The sequence below is a fragment of the Tyto alba genome, unplaced genomic scaffold (genome assembly GCF_018691265.1).
Source record: "Tyto alba isolate M040663 unplaced genomic scaffold, T.alba_DEE_v4.0 Super-Scaffold_46, whole genome shotgun sequence".
NCBI lineage: Eukaryota > Metazoa > Chordata > Aves > Strigiformes > Tytonidae > Tyto > Tyto alba.
The window spans coordinates 12,842,576-12,861,017 of NW_024881322.1; the positions used below are offsets into that span (position 1 = coordinate 12,842,576).

Below are 18,442 nucleotides of genomic sequence, written 5' to 3' on the forward strand. Positions count from 1 at the left end.
TAAACGTTTTGAATTGTAAATGCCTTTGTCTGAAGTAAATTAATATATCAAAAATCTCTTTTTCTAAGAAGGCAGTCAGATGTCTCCCAGCTCTCATTCATTATGCTGGGCCACCAATGCAAGACCTGAACTCAAACCAATGTCTAACTGCAGAAGTTACAGGGAAGAGAAACCTATCCCACAAAGTAATTTCAAGGCTGTTGGTGGTGCTTCACAGCTTGTGACATGCCACCAGCTTCTCCTGGCCCTCCCATAAAAGGACATAATATTGGACAAAAGGTCAGGCAGAAAATTCAGGGGAAAAAAAAAAAAGACAAGTTGAAAGGAAGAAAGATATCCTGCAGTCCTGACAGCCAGTTTAAAGGGAACAGTGCTCTGCTGTGTACTGATCTCCTTTTCCTACTCGTGGGCAGATAAGATTAAGACAACTGGAAGTAACTTCCTCCCCACATTACACTTGCATTACATTTTTGGGGGGTCCCAGTTAGGGTGGTAAATCCTGCCTGCAGGCATCCCAGTGGACATCTGCAGGCTATTACAGCCTAGAAGGCAGAGGTATAACTCTGTTCTGCTTTTAAGTGCCATGAATGAAAACAGCAGGCCACAAAGCCAATTAAGCTGCTTCTGCTCATAGCCACCACTAAAGCTACTGAAGGGATGTGAGGGAACAACACTGATCAGAAATTTAAATGAAGAAAAGAGGGGGTGGAAAGAAGCTAACAAAATTAAAAGCGTGAAAACATATACTCTGCAGACCCCCCTCCACTTCTCTCAGCTTACTGAAAAAAGGAAATCCAGGGCATTAAAATGGCTCAGGGGTATAGTAATAAGATACAAAAAGTCTTTCACCTCTGGGTTCAAATCCAGGGCAGGCAGGTAAAGAGCTGAAGTTGTTAAACAGCTTTTTTGGTTGCACACAGGGGATGAACCACTGGTGTGACTGGTGCCCTGCAGCAGCCACTGGGAAACAGCACAAGAGACACTGCCCGTAAGCGGTGGCTCCTTGGCCACCTCAGGACACGGGACAATGACAGGAACAGTATCGAGAGCCAACAACCGTGGTACCCTACCACCCTCCTGAGCTGGGCTTTGTCCCACTGGCCAAGCCAAGAGCACACGCCATGCCTGCTGGCCTTGCTCCAACTGGGAGGGAGGGATCATAAGCAGGATGTTTCACTTCCCACCCTGCTGATCTGGCCTCTTTCAAAAATGGAAAATTTTCCCATGAATGACAAAAAAAAAAAAAACATCTGATCCTTTTCAGCAAGAGCTGGAAAGCTCCAGGCTTTTCAACAGCCAGAGAAGAACCTCCTAACCAGTGGTTCTCAGCAAGAAATGGGCAGAATCCTCCACATGCCACACATTAGTGCATTTTAGAAGTATCCATAGAGAGTCATTTAACTTCCTTTTTTTCTAAAAAGCAGCACATGGCACATGCATGGTAAAAGGAAGGACTAAACTGCTATGGTCTGTTAGAAGAGTCTCCAATATAACCACTAAACTCTTTATTTCTCCTTAAACTGATTTATTGTGAAGGATCCCACCCAGCAACAAAACAGAACAGCCAGAACTTCAAACACATGGAGGGAGGGAAGATTCAGGCGCTCTGAAAAAATAAATGTGCTAGACAGAGACTAGGGGACACATGTTGGGCAGCATGAACATAAATTTATCTTCTCAACTGCCTGGATACAGTAGCTGAATTGCATTGTGTCATCTCTGCACAAGATGCTATAGCATATCCCAGCCAAGATTTTACTTCGTAACGGTCAGGGGGATGGCACCTAAGAACGACCTTGTGATATAACGTCACATCAGAAGGAGAAGGCCAACAAGGTGGGTGAGCCTGCTTCTGCAGGAACAAGTTACAACCTCGCAACTCCCCACTGGCCTCTCCATAATTTGTACACTCAACCTCTCCAGGGTTTTCACTTCTCCTCTGCAGCAGTACTATCTCTAAAAACTGACATTTAAACTCCAAGACTTCATTTGCTTGAAGAAGGAAGCTGGACCTGACAATTGTAACAAAAGACAGTGAAAAATAACTAACATACCTAACTAATATAATTTTACCCTACAGCATAGATCTGGACAAACTTTGGGAGAAGTGATCTTCAAACCAGAGCTGTGATGAGTCTACCTATAAAGGGACCCCTAAATATGGTTTATTTCTGCAGACCCTGGGAAAGTGACTTCAGACAGGTATCATAAACAGTGTCACATACCATAGAGTACTGAGGCACGATACCATTGGCATCCCCATGGTAAATGTACACTGCTCCTATGTAGTTATCCTCCTTAGGCGCTCCAATGGCGACATCTGTAAAACAGTACAGATTATAAACATTTCACAATCCATTCCATTAATCCAACTTTTTCCCAGTTTTAGAAGCCAGCTATCCATAGGAAAATAGCTTCCCGTGACGAAGATGATCAGCAGCTCATGTGAACCCGGCTAGAAGAAACTTGTTTGATTTGATGAAGAGCTCATGTTAAGATAAACTTTAAAAATTACACAAATATATATGAATTTGTACATGCATGTGGCTATGTTGTGCCTAATTAGAAACATGTGCTTGTTATGAAAATGCGTATTTATTAACCAGCAACCATGCTCAAAAAGTTAACTTAGAATCCTTTCATATCAAAACCTCCAACCCATCAGAATACCAGCTTTGTGAACCAAGACAGCATTGACAAAATATATACTGTAGCACCACATCAAGTTTGCTTGAAAATCCAAGGCTCCAAAATGAGGCTGGGTACATTAAATGAATAGGCAAGAAGAAATAAAGGCTGCTGAGGGTGTACTTTCAAATTATATTTGATCCTATTTAACTGTAAACTCCTACAGAAAGAGTGATCCCACCTCCCATTTTCCTCTCCTAGTTGGATCTAGTGATTACACAGCTGCTAAAATTAAACTCTTCCCGATGGCTTCATACCCATGGACTGATCCAACTCTGCAGTCTCTCCATCACCACAATTAACCCACCAAAGCAGCAGCAAGAACACAGAAATGCATGTCCAAGTGCAGAGGAAGGGCATGCCCACCGTTTGTGAGGGAAACCTGCAGAGAGGTTGGGTTAGGCTTCATGGGATCCTGCGCCCTGAGTAGCATGGAAGAAATAAATTCAGGCACACATTGAGTAAGTCGGCCTTTGCTTTTAAGTCCTTAATCTGCGCTGCCAGAAATCAGGGCAGAAAAGGTGCCAGCATCAACACTTTGCTCTCACCTATTGCTATCAGAGCATGGGGCCTCACACCGAGCAGGCTGCGAAAGGAGCAGGGGTAGAATAAAGCAAAGGAGACAAATTAATAGAGTGCAAGTTGTCAGGAGTGAGAAGCTACCTCTTAATTACACTTCATGATAAGAAACACGATTATGTCAACAAAACTGGAAAGGCTTGAGGACAAAGAAATGGGAAAGAAGAAGGAAGTCAGACGTAGGTTTCTGTTCTGTTTGGGGAGTGGGCATATAAAGCCTTTTATGAACTGTAAAGGGAAGAAGAAAATGCAACAGCAAGAAAAGCAAAGCAATGTTAGTGAGATTGGGGTGTGAGTCGCATGGACACGGACTAAACCCACGTCAAGGACAATCAGCTACAAAAGGCTTTAGCAGACAAATCCTACGCAAGCACGTTTATCCTCAGCATGAGCCCAGGTGCTGGTCGGGTCCCGAGGAGCAATTAATGGATACCACCCGGCTGCCAGCCATGTGAGGAGACTGGCAGTGCCTCCAGCCCCGCTGGCACTTCCAGGGAAATGGCCCAGGAGGATTCGCACCGACCTGGGAAGCCGTCGTCATCAACGTCGCCGAGAGCGGCCATGCTCTCCCCAAAGTGTGCGTTGTAGGCGCTGTCACCGTCCAGGACGAGCTGCTCTTCCAGCACTCCCTAGCAAGGAGGAAGTAAAAGAGGGTGAGGGAAATGGTGCGAGGCCTGGGCGAGGTGAGCCCTCCCGGCAGGAGGAAGCACCTGGGCCAGGGCTGCAGTCGGGCTCCCGCCCTCGCCGTGCACCGATTGCCTGGGCACCAGAGACCAAACTTAGTTGGGTTTTTTAACCATCTTCTGTCTTCAAGGGAGGAAAAGGAAGGAGTGCACGAGTGATACAACTAAAATGCTGAATTAACTAAACGGTAACTCAGCGATGGAACTAAATGCAGGCACAGGGCTTGGTGAGCTTGTGGTTTCCAAACGCCTAAAATGTAACAGCCCAGAGCTGGCTCTACTGGCCGATTACATCCGAGGAGTGAAATCCTCAGTCCAGGCTTATTCAGCTAAACCCCAGTGAGTTAAGTAGAATTTTCCCCTAAGCAAAGAACATTTGGGCAATTGGATTTGAAAACTTTTTAAGTATTGGACAGAAGGATTAAAGCAAAGTCCCCCAAAAGCCTTATGAAATGAAGAATAAGGAAAGGGACTTAATGCAATAAAGAGACAGAGGAAAGTTCAGAATAAAGTAGCTTTGTACTCCTGTGCCATGAGAAGCCTTATATGGATCTGGTATTTCTTGCCCACCCACTTTCTGGTCAGATACATAAGCTTTAGTTTCTTGCAGTCTTCCCTCAAGGGGAAAGGAACATTTCCACAAGAAACCAAAATTTAGTTATGCAATCCAACTCTGTACCCACCTCAAGGGTTGTTTTGTTTCGTTTTTGCTTCCTTTGTGAATGAGAGTAAACTGCCCTCTGGAACATGTAATAAAATCTTTTTCTTGGCTGTGGGGAGTTGCTGACTTCAAGAAAATTCCATATAATGAAATTGAAACACAACAGAGTGGAGGCAGGCAGGCCTGTATGTGCGACTCATTTCTTTGCAGTCCTCACAGGAAAGAGCAAAATATAGGCCTCCTATGCATGCTCGTGTTATAATGCAGTTTTCTCTGATCCGCTGCAACAACCTCTTAAGCAATGGTGCTTGCAGAATGAAAGAGAGTTTAAAATGTCCAAACCCCAAAATAAACCTCAGAATCCTGCAAGCCATTGCTCCTGCAAGTAAGTCTTGCTGCAGGAGTATAAGCAACTCCTATGAGCTTCCTGACTGTTTTAAAAAAGATAAAAATTAACTCGCTCACTGTGAGCAGGAAATGTTGGCTATTATCTGCTTGCCATTCTGGACCCTATCCTGAGGACCCAGCAGCAACACTGCAACATAAGAAGTGGGACAGCCCGTGGATCAAACTGAAAAAGTAAAGCTCATTTAAAGGAGTGATAATAGAAAATAAAATTACACCAAAAGCAATTGTAAAGTTCCCAAATGCTGCCTACAGGACTTGTGGTGGATGTTAAGTCTAGCACAAACAAACTCCATACACTAAAGTTCATAAAATAGCGATGAAGCAAATCAGTATCATTTTAGTCCATAACAACTCCTCCTTTGTGACAGAAGGTTTGGGACCCAAGTATTAAATATTTAATAATACATAAACAACCATTGTTTTCCTATAAATACAACATAAGAATGATCTTCTTTAGCCAATGAAATAAAGTTCAGACTTTTCCAAGACTGTTGCTGGGTCATGTGAAATCCAACAGTATCAGTTGACAAAAACTTCCCCTAAAGCCTATATATGGGCATAATGTAAAGATAACATGAATTCAATCTCTGGTGTCTCTTCACAAGGTCTCCTAAATCCCCAGACATTTGTGTTTTAATTTGTAGGTCCTAGTGACCACCCAAAACACAAAGAAAACTCAGTCAAAGCTGCTGACTCTTACTTGGTTTTGGCATCAAATTCATGTAAAGCCACAAATACCACCAAGTTTCAACATAAAACCAGAAACTTTCCCAGACCTCCTCGAAAGATTCACAGCTCTGTGATGAATGTGGGCTGGTGTCTGGGAAACCATGATACCAGATGAGTTTTCCGTGACTTCATGCTCTGCTAGAGACATCCAGAGCCCCACTATTTGGGACATCGAGTTTCACCCATGCAGTGCTGGAAGGACACTGGTGTTACCCTGTCCGAACCCACACCCTCGTCCCTTACCAAGTCATCTCCTGTACATACTCACGTTTCCTCTGTTGATATAGACTGTGACTTGACCCTCATCTCTGATCTCAGAAAACATAGGTGCTCCGACCAGCAGGTCTGACAGCCCGTCAGAGTTCAGATCAACTGCACATAAGGAGGAGCCAAAGTAAGAGCCCATCTGTAACCAAGCCGAGTCACAACAAAGCATTCAGTATCTGCCCACGCACAGGAGGAAGTCATTTAGGCGTTCATTTGGTTTGCTTTTTTTTTTTTTTTTTAATTTCAAATGATGACTTGCTGCTTTATCACTTACAAGCACTCCTACAGAGAAAGCTTAGGGGATAATTCTGGCAGGAATCAAACACTTTACAGTAACAGTGCATCAGCTTGGATGCTTTACCAACAGAGTAAAATCTGTACCCTGGGACATGCTTAAGTGAGACACTTAAAGAGTTTTTTAAGACTAGCTTTCACTTGTCAAATGCTTAAACCCAGGAAGGAGTGAAATAATTCTCCCAAACCAAGACCTGGCTAGTGATTATTCATGCCCAGTGCCACACTTCCTAAAGAGACTTGAACTTCAGTACCACAGATCTTCTGATGATAACTTAAAGAAATAAAGAAAAAAAAAAAAAATAGGCAAGGGGTAGGGTATCCATGAAATGAAGCATCTAAAATGATCTCTTGATTGCGGACTATTTTCCTCTGCTCTATTTATATCTGTTTGTATCAGTCACCTTCAAATAGCAGTACTGGTTGTGGGTTTTGATCATAGCCTTTCCTCTCATGTATGGTATGGGCAGGTGAGTTGATGCAGAAAGAAGACTGTCAGTAAAAGCTTTTCAGTTGATACACAAAAAACCTAAGCCACTTTCAATCTCCAGTTCTTATGGCTTGATAAAACGTAATTGCTTAAATTTAAGAAATACATTAATGTCATTACATAATTTTTGATATGGGTCATCCTTAAACACTAATCGGCACCCATATTATGAATTTCAAATCACATTTAAACACAAACAGGAAACCCAAAGCAAGAATTATATTCCACCCTTATTTCATCCACTTCTGCTAAAGTACCACAAGGCATACTCTTTGAGACCAACTACAAACCATCGTCTCAAAAGTAAAATAAAACTTCAATAAACTTCCAAAGGAGAAATTGAAAGATAGCACTTTATATTTGAAATTGAGAACTGTTTACATGGTAGGAAAAACTCAGGTTACAGAAATAATTATTTAGGTTCAGAAGAATGAATTACATTTCTTGCATGCTTTTACATTCCTGACCGAGGATCTCTGACCCGCAGCCTTCCATGGCCCTTAAGTGCACATGCGTGAGCTACGGGGCATGCTAGGAGGTGGGCAGCAGCACTTCTATTCTATGCAGTCCGTAAGATTTAAAAGCTGCTAAATATATATAGTGGGGTGAGTTAAGGATAGAGTTTCAGTTTGTAATTCAGATTTTTGTGTTTGTGTGGGTTTAAGGTCAGACCTCAAACATCATTTGATTCCAGTTATTTTGTAGCTTAGGTTCCCTTGTGGATTTTTTATTTGTTTATTTTTTTTAATCCACTAAGATTTTAAAACAAATTTCTCATGGGTAAGGAGCGAAAGTTATGAAAAGCATTCCACTATGTATTCAGGCAGTTTTTAGGGAAAGGCTATTATTTACTTAACTGCAACATGGTACGTCTGCAACGTGGGTGAGTCCACAGTGCTGTGAGAACCTGAAGTTTGTGCACTTAACATCTGTAGCAAGGCACTGCAGTTTCCCTTTTCTTGTCTGCATTTGATTTCTCAGTTCAGCCTCCAGCAATAAAAAAGAGAAGGAAGAAACTGGCCTGCTTTTAATGTCTGTCTAACAAGAATGTCAGAGAAATGAACTTTCACACCACTGGGAAGGACGCAGCATTTTGTGAGAGCTCATTTCCAGGCAGTGCTCATTGCTGAGCATGCCTGGTTATATTTTAAACACAAAACAAAGGGTGATTTAGGACAGCCTTCTCTTAAAAGTAAAATTCTCATTTGGATTTTAGAGAATTGGTAGAAGACAGATGATAATGGCGAAGGAGGAAGTGAGAGCCTACAAGTACTTGAAGGATGTGAATACTTGATTAGTTAAGTTACATATAAGAATAACACAATTAAATTGAAAAAGGAAAGTTTTTTGGTCGAGACCTAGAAAATTCCCGATAGCTCTGTTTATGAGGCTGAGGAACAGCTCTCCAGGAGCACATCCTTAGGGACATTTAAAAGTCAACAGGGAAAGAAATTAACAGGAAGCAATCGAACACAGGAGATGCCCTGGATGAACTGGGAGGCCCTTCCCTTTCAAGATGTCTGCAAATTCTGCTAGTGCAGAGAAAGACAAATTTTGGAAAAGCCCTAAAATACAAGTCACACCATCCACCTACACATCCTTGCAGTTTTCCCCTATTCCAGGCATGTTTTTTAAAGACTGCAACTGGGTTTTCCTGTCAGGAAAAAATAACAAAACATGCTAACACTCCCAACTTGATGATACAGTCAAACACTTTAGGATCCTTCTGAGGGTGGCAGGTCTTCCTAGAGTCAGAAGCCACCAGTAACCTTTTTCTTCCGTATTTCCTCTCCTTCCAGGAGAACACAGGCAACCCCAGGTAAGGGATATGATTTCCTCAATGCATTATTCCCAAATAAGACATCCTTTTGTTGTTACCTATAGTTAGGCATATTGTCTACTTTGTTTCCCCTGCAACACATCTCCAGCAAGCCTCCAGTGAAGAACACAAGCTGCTTCCCACTAAAACACACCAGCGCACAGGAGGAGCTGGATCTCACTAGCATTCACTACATTTATTGGAGGGGGGGGTGGTTCAGCTCTAAGACACCAGATGCAAGAGCAAAATGCAGGACTTCATGGTGGGAAGGGGGAAATCATCATCTCTTGAGGCAATGAAGCTGCTCCTCCAGAAAACAGTATAACTCTAATATCCCCCGTCACAGCAGGGCACGGAAAACAGATTGGGGCTTTGGTATTAAATTAAGCCCCAGGCCACCTACATCTCCCAGTATCATCTAGAAAGAGGAAATCTCTGCATCTAGGCTCAACTGGTGACCCACGTCCCATGTCTCAGAAGGTGCTGCTACAGTTGGCTAAGGCTAAAGAAAACCACTAGTACAATTTTCAGCAAGATCTTTAATTTCAGTCACATGGGCATTAAGCAGACATTGCAGTCATGACTGCTACAGGAGAAAGGGCATACAGCTGGTCTGTACAATAGCTTTAGCTCTTCTGGAAGGATAAGGAGAAATAGAATTTGCTTGACAACTCATGAAGCAGTGGAATGCAAATGATGCTCCAAGATGACCCTGCCTTTATTTCCCCCTTCTTTACCCCTTAAAAGAAAACACACATACATAAAAGCTCACCTTTTTTCCTGAAGCCTGAAAAATCTTTATTAGAGAGCCTGATCGTCTGTCTGTTCTGAAGATATAAACCTGAGAAGTGAAAAAAGAGAGAAGTTAACCAATAATAATTATAAAGTACATAATGGTACAGCACTGGTGCTTTCTAAATAATATCTAAATCATGACCGTGGCCATGGCTATTGCCAAGACCAAATTTCATGACGACTTCATTGCTCATTCTTCTTTTAAAAGGCAAAACATAGAGTTCCCCATTTTCCTGATGAATCACAGGCCTCTTCTCATGATAAATGCTTGAATAGTGTCTTGCCACCTACTTTTTTTTGGTGCACATGTGTATATGTGCACATGTCAGTATTTAAAAGCACCTAGTAAAGGAAGGTTGCAGCTCTCAAACTAGTGGCGTCTGGAGACTGCCTGGAAATGAGCAGGGCAGCAGGCTGAGAATGCATAACCCCGCTCCCCTTCCCTTATCCAGCCTTCCCTTCCCAAGGACACATGCCTGCACATACTGCACTGCAAGCCTCACAATGCTTTAGCAAAGGTCAGAGTAGAAATCCCAGTTGGACCACCCAAGGCATCTGCACTGTTTCTGTCTGAAACAATCTGTAAATCAGAAAACTATTCAAATAATAGTCCACTCATTACTCACTTCCACAGGAGAAACTGTTTAACCAGGAACTCTTGAGGATAAAAGTATTGATACGAGTTCAGTAGCAGATCTTGTACCAAAATGTAAGACCTAAAATGCATGGCTTGTAGAAAGGGACTCCCTTTGGCAGAAAGGCTGGCTCAGGCAGCCTCTGAGACTCCTCCAGCGTTTGACAGGCTCCCTCCTAGCAAGTGCTCACGCAGTTTGCAGGACAGAGGATTCCTTACCTCCAAGGCCACGTGGCAGAGCCAAGCACTTGACATAGTTGAATATGCGGCGAGTTATTAATAGGTGGCAAGACAGAGTTCAAAGCTGTTTTCAGATGAGAATACAGCACAGATTTACTGCGGACAATTGCTCTAGGTATAAAGGACTCTCTAGGTTTTGTAGTGGCATGTTTAGCAGTGAGAGCAGGTTGCCAGGTGTCAGGACTCCAAAGCCAGTCTTAACTGACACTCTTGGTGACTTTGGAGAAATGACTCAGTCTCATTAAGTACCTTGGCTTTACCTTCAGTGAAAAGGGTGTGACAATGCTAATCACTTTCTATCAAGGAAGTGGAATGTATTAGCATATTAGAGAGTGTAGAAAGCAGGACGGGACTGCTCAGTGTAATGTCCTGTACTCAACACCTCTTACCACCCCTTTGCCGCGTGTTCCTGCTACCCACATCCCATGCCAAGGGAGAATAACAGGAGTTTTTGCAACTAGAGCAGTAGTCTTTACAGTACAGGGCCAGCTGCCTTCTCATCGATCTCATGTTAGCAGCTGTTTTTTTCCCCCCTCCTTGTACAGAAGTTAAATCTGTTCCACAGACAAAACAGGTTGGAAGGAAGGTGCTTTGGAGCAGGCATAACAGAGCACTTGGGATAAGAAAACAATGTCTTCCCCATGCTCCACATCCTCTCAATAGCAACTGTGCTACTACTATATCCCATATGTCCTAGTCGTGCCAGGTCAGGTGCACGTACCAAGTTCATCCTCTATTTTTATTCCATTTTCCCCACTTGTGCTGCTATCCCCTGGAACACGGTTACTAGCAAAAATAATCTGCTTAAACCAAGGGATATTGTTCCTCGTAGTGGACACCTCTCACTCTTCATTGCTATCACTCAGCTGTAACTTATGTCCCTATAGTGCTGGAGAGCTGGAGGACAAGATGGACGGGGGCTGCAGGACATCTCTGCTCAAGCACATGGTGGCAGCAGGTCTCAAAAGGATTGGATTTTGAAGAAAGAGGGACAAAAGCAGATCCTTTACATCCCTTCCCTCCTCCTCCCCACTCCCACTTCTCCACCTTTGGGTCAGAAGCATATAAGGGTCAACTGGCTCCCTCGACAGCAGCCGGGTACCTGGCACAGGGACACGAGGCACACCTAACCAACCAGCCATTTCCATCTAGCCATTCACTTGATTGCATCTTTGGGACATCGAACGTATGTATGCCTACAGAAAAACCACTTCTATTTTTCCTTCTCAAGAGACTATCACTAAGATTTTTAAGTACAGCTGGCAGAAACCCAGAATCTAATCCACTAAACATGACAGTATTATGAAGTTTCAAGAGGGACATCAAATCACCTAGTAAATGGCTGTTCAAGCTATTAGAGATATTACCCGAGGTAAATACTGAAACAATCAAGTGTCTGAAGAAAACAAGCAGAAAACAAACTCTCTTTTTCAAGTTTTTCCATTTCCAGGCAAGGTTTAAGCGATACACTTATGTTACAAATCCTAAACAAAACCAGTGTGAAAGAAATGTTGCCTGTGCCTCATTAAATAACTAATGTAAGGATTGGGTGGGAGAGAGAAGAAAGAGGGGGTGAGGGAAGTAAGGCACCAGGAGGGACAGGTCGAGAAAATTTGATTACTTCATCAAACTACCTCATCTGTCCCCTGCTTAGTGCTCCAAAACTACCCTGTAGGCAAAAATCCCAGCTTCTCATACACATGGGAGCTGCATCAGTATTACTTTTTTTGCCCCATTGCATCAGACCACATTATTGTTTGAGAAAAAGCCACACCTTTCCGATGCCTCCATCCTGGGGAGCTCCTCCTACAACGTCCGTGGTAGTCGGGTGAGAGAAATGACCTGCAGTCACTGCATATCCTGAGCGGGTGGGGTGGGGTGGGAGAGAATAAATAAATAAAATAAATAAATGGTCATGAAAGGGAAGAGCCTGAGAAACAGGTCAGCCAGCTGGATCACGCTCATCGGGTTTCACTGCTCCTCCTGGGCTGCACATGGTTAGCCTTCAGCAACCATTCTGCTCAAGATATGCCAATATTTCTCTCATGGCAGTGGGAAGCGACAGTATGCCCCCCAGTACTCTTCCAAAAGCTGAGAGAAGAAAGGTGTGTGGAGCTGGGCGAGGGACACACGAAGCAGGTACGGGGAGCGGTTCGGTAAGCGTGAGTCCTGAAAGGGAAGTGGTAAAATAAGAAACAGGCACACACAAACAGAGCAAAGAAACCACATCACTGCAGAGAAAGCATCACGTCAAACAGCAACAGTCCCACGCTGACCTGACGGAAGTGTCCTCCTTTGGCTAAAATCACTGCCCAGGAAGGTCTGGAAAATTATGTGCCTTCTTGGTCAGGGGGGTGGAGGGTGGTGGTGGTAGTAGGAGAGTGGAGGACAGTAGGCAAAAAGGTCAGAGAAGTTAATGGCTTAAAAAGATTTTTGTTAAGGCAAGAAGAAAAATGGGAGGATAGATCAAAGAAAGGAGTGTATTTGAAAGGAGGAGATCAAAGATTCAGTCTTATTTGATATATTAAAATGATACATAACTAAAGAAGAGTAGAGTGCTTTCCTTCTAAGGCTGCCTTGCTCTTCTGCTGTAAATTATGAGGCTCTTGTCTACATGGTAAACACTGTAATTCAGGTCTATCAGTGGCAAAACCTATTTATGTCCTTAAATATGTATATATACACTCCTCATTTAACTATCACCAAGCAGCATCTTCCAAGTAGTATTTTTTTAAAGACTAAAGGTTAAAGGGAAAAAGAGAGGTCAGTGTGAGTCTTTAGTCAAGCAATGTCAAACTACTGACTGTTTGAAATGCCTTCTAGGTCTCAATAGTCTTAGGCACTGGGAATTAGGCAGAAGCCTTTAAGTATTTTTGGGACATAAGCTGGTTTTTGAGCAAGTAAAACTAATTGTGTTAAAGATGTACTCAAACCTATAGCCAATCCTTTCACAACCTCCTTCTGTTGCCAACAACCCATTTATATGGTGCTATTTTTGTTGAAATAAATGAGTATCTGCAATACACATTCTGCAGTTATGTGCTGTACCCATTTTAAAGACAGGTGGAAGCAGACAAGCAGCCTAACCAAGGACAAATAATCTGTCTATCACAAGGCTAAAGCAGGAATATAGGAGGCCCACTACCATCCAACCTGATTTGCAGTTGAAATGCACTTTCTATATTAGTCAAAAAAATTATAATAAAGGTTTTTTTAAAAACAAGAAAACAAAAATGGAATATTCTTGCTGCTTCTTTGCTTGTATTTCTTTCCAGGTAGGTAACCTTTTAATTCAGATGTTCTTCCTTTCATATTTTTCATAAAAACGCTATATATTCCCCCCCCCCCCCAAAAAAATCAGTATCAACTTTATAGCATCAAAGCCTTGAAATACATTGTTGGACTGATCCATTCTCACAGTGAGCACCAGACAGCTGCTTACCAAGGTATGTGTACCGCCTGGCTATCACAGCATCATCGTTCAGCTTGTAATATGTGCTGTCAGTGAGATTCAGTACTTTGACAGTTCCTGTCCAATAATAAGATCCCGGTGCCCCCATGATGACCAGCTCCTACAACAGGAAAAACAGAAGGGTGTGGGGGCAAGAATGGGGAAAACAATAACTAACATCAAAACTGGACAAAAACTCATGCTTTACACAGTAATGGAGAAGGGACAGGTTATTAACTTAAAACACCAGTTATAAGTCCATCTACAACAATCTCCATTCTGCATGCATGTAGACAGCATCCTTCTTCCCAAACATGGGGGTCACCACACACACCCACACACCCTAGGAGACACATAGTCTCCACTTCTGTGGCTCGCTTCTGCTCAGCTGTTCTGCCACTTCAACAGAAGACCTTCCTCAAGCCTTAATAACCATCAAACTTAGCCCTGCTAACACAGTCCTCCCAAAAATCTCTCCCCATCTGCTGCCTTTCCCAAACATCCTTCAGAAGACCTTTAGCACGTGACAGAAGCACCCCAGCCCACCCAGACCCACCACTCAGCTACAGGCCATGCTGGCTGACTTGCTACACCAATCTGTATCATGAAGGATACAGCACAAAATATTTGGATTTTATTACTCTAAAGCGAAAGAGTTGCCACGCACTCAACAAGGAGAGTGTGTTATGTCACAGTTGGAACATTTTGCCTTGCTCTGTCCTCAAATATGCTCTGCTCTCTGAGAGACAATCTGGCTATATTTCTTTACAAACACACAGCATGATCCAGGATTTTAAAAGAATAGAAACGAGGTGAAGTTTGACCCAGCATCCAAAGGTAGACAGATGCTTTTAAATCAAAATCCAAGGTACATTTGCATGCAAGAGAGATTGAGAAAACGTTTCCCCAAAGCATCCAGCATCCTTGCAGGGAAACCTTACTCCTGGACGTGGTGTTAAATACCTCCACCAAGGGACCAAATTAAGCCTGAGGAGCATTAGGCTTAGGTAGGTTCCCCATCCCTGGAGCAGACACAAGGACAGCTGCTTTGCCTCACATCTCCGTTCAATGCAAGGCCAAGGGAGGACTCCATCCTTGTGGGAAAATGCTCCCACGGCCAGGATCCCTTTGGCTGACTGGTTCCCGTCAGGGGGAGACGTTTAACAAGGCATTTTCTTAACACAACTACGGGGACAAGACTGCAAACCCAACCAGAGAGCAGGACGTGCTTGGCAACAGCTTTTTTCCTTGGGAGGTGCCATGCCCTTGAGGTCAAGGGATCATTTACCAGCAGGAACAACTACCATCAGCAGCGCTGAATATACAGTAGGGGCTTGCCTGTTTGACCCCAAAAGCCATTTATCTGCGTTTCCTGCCCAGTGAGCTGCCATTGGGCTGAAGCAATGAAAGTTCAAAGATATCTTTTGAACTAGGGTAGCAAAGGAGGATTTAAAGCATGGGAACAGAAACAGGCTGGAGAGAGCAGACAAGCCAGGAAACAGCTGCTGCTGGCTGAACATCCAGTTACCAGACAGTGGCCCTGTGGCAACATCACCTGTCATCCCAGTTTACTCAGAAATCACCTTCTGCTGTTTCAGAGAGGACACCTTTATTCTGCTTATATCAGCCTGGACAATAAATTCTGCAGACCAGTGCATATATAATTAGGAGTGAGTATACACCTGGCATTACAGTAACAAGAAGTCTGACACTGAAATAGCTTTTTTTTTTCTTTAAAAAAAAAACAAACCCGAAACAGTCCTGAAACATTACAAAAAAAATCAATACATGCATAAGGGAACAAATTCACCCTTGACATAACTAAAACATGGCTGATAGACTTCAGTCCAGGAAAGAATATGGTCCGGTATTTAGAACAGCTCTGGAGCACATGTTTTATTATGCTGTTTGTTCTCCATCTTTTTGCAATAAAGAACTGAAGTAGAACTGAAAAAAAAAAAGTGTTTATCTTATATATGTGTGTATATATATATATACACATAGATACGTACATCCACATGTAGACCTACAGAAACAAAATTCAGAGAGGACTGTTTTATATCATCACTTCAAGAGTTAACGTTAAACGCAGAAACATCTCCGTGCACAACAAAAATATTCCCTGAGGACACTTCCCAGGATCGCTTCACACCTCCTCGCCCACAGACCCTGACAGACACAAACACACACACACCCCCACACACACGCCCACACCCACCCCCCTCCGAATGAACGCTGTGCCAGAGGCAGAGGGCCCACGCTCAGCACCCAGCCCGCTGTCCCCCCCACGCTCGGGGGGCTCCTCTCGTGGGGCAGGCGGCAGGAGAGCCGCTCTCCCACCCCGTCCCCTCCGCGCGTGGCCCCCTGCTCACCTCGGTGAAGAAGCCTGCGATCCCCGCCTGGCACGAGCCGTGCTCCTCACCGTACTTCTTCTTGTACTCTGGAGGGGAGAAGGGAAGAAAATAAAACCGTGGTCATCCCTGGCACGGCACACGCTCTCCACCTGAGCCGACTGCATCGCTACACGCACAGCCTGGAGAGGCTCCGGCACGCAGGGCTCCCGGGTTTTATCCATGGATCTGCCACCAGCGTGTATCACGGCAGCATCCTCACCCACATCGGGGGGTGAAGCAAAGGGCCAGAAACCAGGGAGGGGACAGCCGGCGTGCCGCTAAATGAGCAGCATCACAGAAACACGGCAAGAGCAGCAGCATCGGCTCAGCAGAGGTGTATGAGAAGAGGCTGCCGCCCTCAGCAGCCAGATCGACACAGCTGGAACGGAGGGAGCAAACGGAGATGCACATGCCTGTGCACCAGAAGGTTTTAACCCTCAGGCCCTTCACCACCGCAGAGAAATAAAGTCATTTTCCCCTACAGTGACAGTCACCAAAGCCCCCATCACCACTTCTGGTGAAGTGATGCTCCCGGGCATCGGCCCCGGGAGGGAGGCGGTGAGCGAGGAGAGGACGCTGATTTTAAGTGATCAGACAAAAGTCTCATTTGAGGGATGCTCAGGTCTGCTGCTTTTCATGGCCACCTGCTCAGAACTCCCAGTTCACAGGGGACTCAGCCAGCATCATTACAGTTTTTCTTTATTTCATGTAGCACTTGTTTCCCCTATTACACCTGGGGAATTTTTACTTTATCTTTTCACAGAGGAGGAAAAAAATTTTTTTTTGAAATACAATAAGTTTGGGGTGGAGGGCAGTGGGGGTGGTAGAAGAAAAAACAGAAACAAAAACAACAACAACAAAAAAAAATCACTTCCCACCCTGCTTTAATCCAAACATTTTCAGTTTAGGAGCATCTGAAATTTAGAGCTGCATCAAAACCTCTGCAATTTTTTTCCAGAGCATTATTTTCAAATATTTACCATACTAATGAAAGCCTAGCTTCAGCATATTGCCACTTCTTATATATTACAGTAATTTAGACTCCAAAAACATTCACCATCTAGCCTGGTAATTGTGATTTTTTTAATATTTTTTATTTAAGTAAGCACCATTAGCTCACTGCTAAATTATAAAAATTTTAATTAAATCAATGAGCAGATTGCCTGTTTGGAACCAGGCAAGTTCCTTTTGAGTTGTATTTGATTTTATTGAAGTTCAAGAGGAATTAATTATAAACTGCTGCCTTGTCACAGATATTTTTCAAAACACTGTGTGCATATATATATATATACACACACACACCACCATGCACCCTTTGTATATTATATATAGTCTCTTCCTAAGATCATGCTCAGATTTTAAGGAATTTGCTGAGGCCACACCAGTTGCACAGGGAGAGGTTTAATTGGAGAGACCATGCAGAACAGTGACTTGATCCACCAAATTACAGCCCAAATGCCTGACGCCCTTGGCTGAGGCAGGGTCCTGCCAAAGCAGATGTGTGTCCCAGCAGACCAGGAGGGCCAGAAGCACACTTGGGTTTCCTAGGGGGAATGCACGACAACAATTCCACTGAGAAATTAAGACCACATTTGCTCACGGCTATTCAGAAAGTGCTGGGGCTCTGGATCACTAGCTCTCCACATATAGTCTGTCACAGAGCCAGGCACTTCTTGCCTGGGAAAAAAATATTTGTTTGTTGATATGAGCATTTTTTTTATTCAGAGAGGCAAGGAGATGAGGTTTCTCCTTCTGGCATTTCCTGAAAAATAATGCTGTGCATGTCCTAAAGGCTCTGCCTTCGCTACGGCTGGATTCCCGCCCTTGCATAGGATGAAATGCAGTCTGTCCCATTCAGATGCTTTCATTTCCAGCCAAGTTCTCCCCTTTACATGATGTACTGAGGTGTGAACAGGCCTTGTCTCTTCCTCATTTCGCACTTGACTTACTGTAATTCGAAACAAAACTCGGCTAGCCGCCCTGGCCCTAGAAGTATCCTTCTGCCCTACCTGCTAAACTTGGCAGGAGGCTTTTGTCATGCTGGAGCTCGAGGGTTTAGAGACTGCCTTCCTAAATCCCACTTCACAGGACACATACCTCTCTCTTGATGGAGGTCTGGAGGAGCTCAGGCTGTTGCTCAGGCTTAAAAACCAACTGAGCCCATCAGCTGGGACACAAGGAGAGAGGATTTTTTATGAATCTATTTCTTTTGAGATCAATCGTCGATGGCTCTCTGTATCGGGCCCATAACCAACTGCTGCAAGCGGGCCTCGCTGACAATTTGATGGATTTAAAATGTTGCATTTCCCCA

At 43.8% G+C, this 18,442-nt stretch overlaps 1 protein-coding gene across 1 annotated transcript in view; it reads right to left on the reverse strand.

Annotated features, from left to right (window-relative positions):
* ITGA9 (integrin subunit alpha 9) overlaps positions 1 to 18,442 on the reverse strand; it is a 227,065-nt gene that overhangs the window by 185,946 nt on the left and 22,677 nt on the right. Inside the window, exons 5-11 of the mRNA XM_042806477.1 lie at positions 16,111 to 16,178; positions 13,730 to 13,859; positions 12,062 to 12,147; positions 9,391 to 9,459; positions 6,017 to 6,154; positions 3,791 to 3,896; positions 2,226 to 2,320 (exon numbers count right to left, since the gene is read on the reverse strand). Coding sequence (XP_042662411.1) covers positions 2,226 to 2,320; positions 3,791 to 3,896; positions 6,017 to 6,154; positions 9,391 to 9,459; positions 12,062 to 12,147; positions 13,730 to 13,859; positions 16,111 to 16,178 — 692 coding nt within the window. The remainder of the gene's footprint in view (positions 1 to 2,225; positions 2,321 to 3,790; positions 3,897 to 6,016; positions 6,155 to 9,390; positions 9,460 to 12,061; positions 12,148 to 13,729; positions 13,860 to 16,110; positions 16,179 to 18,442) is intronic.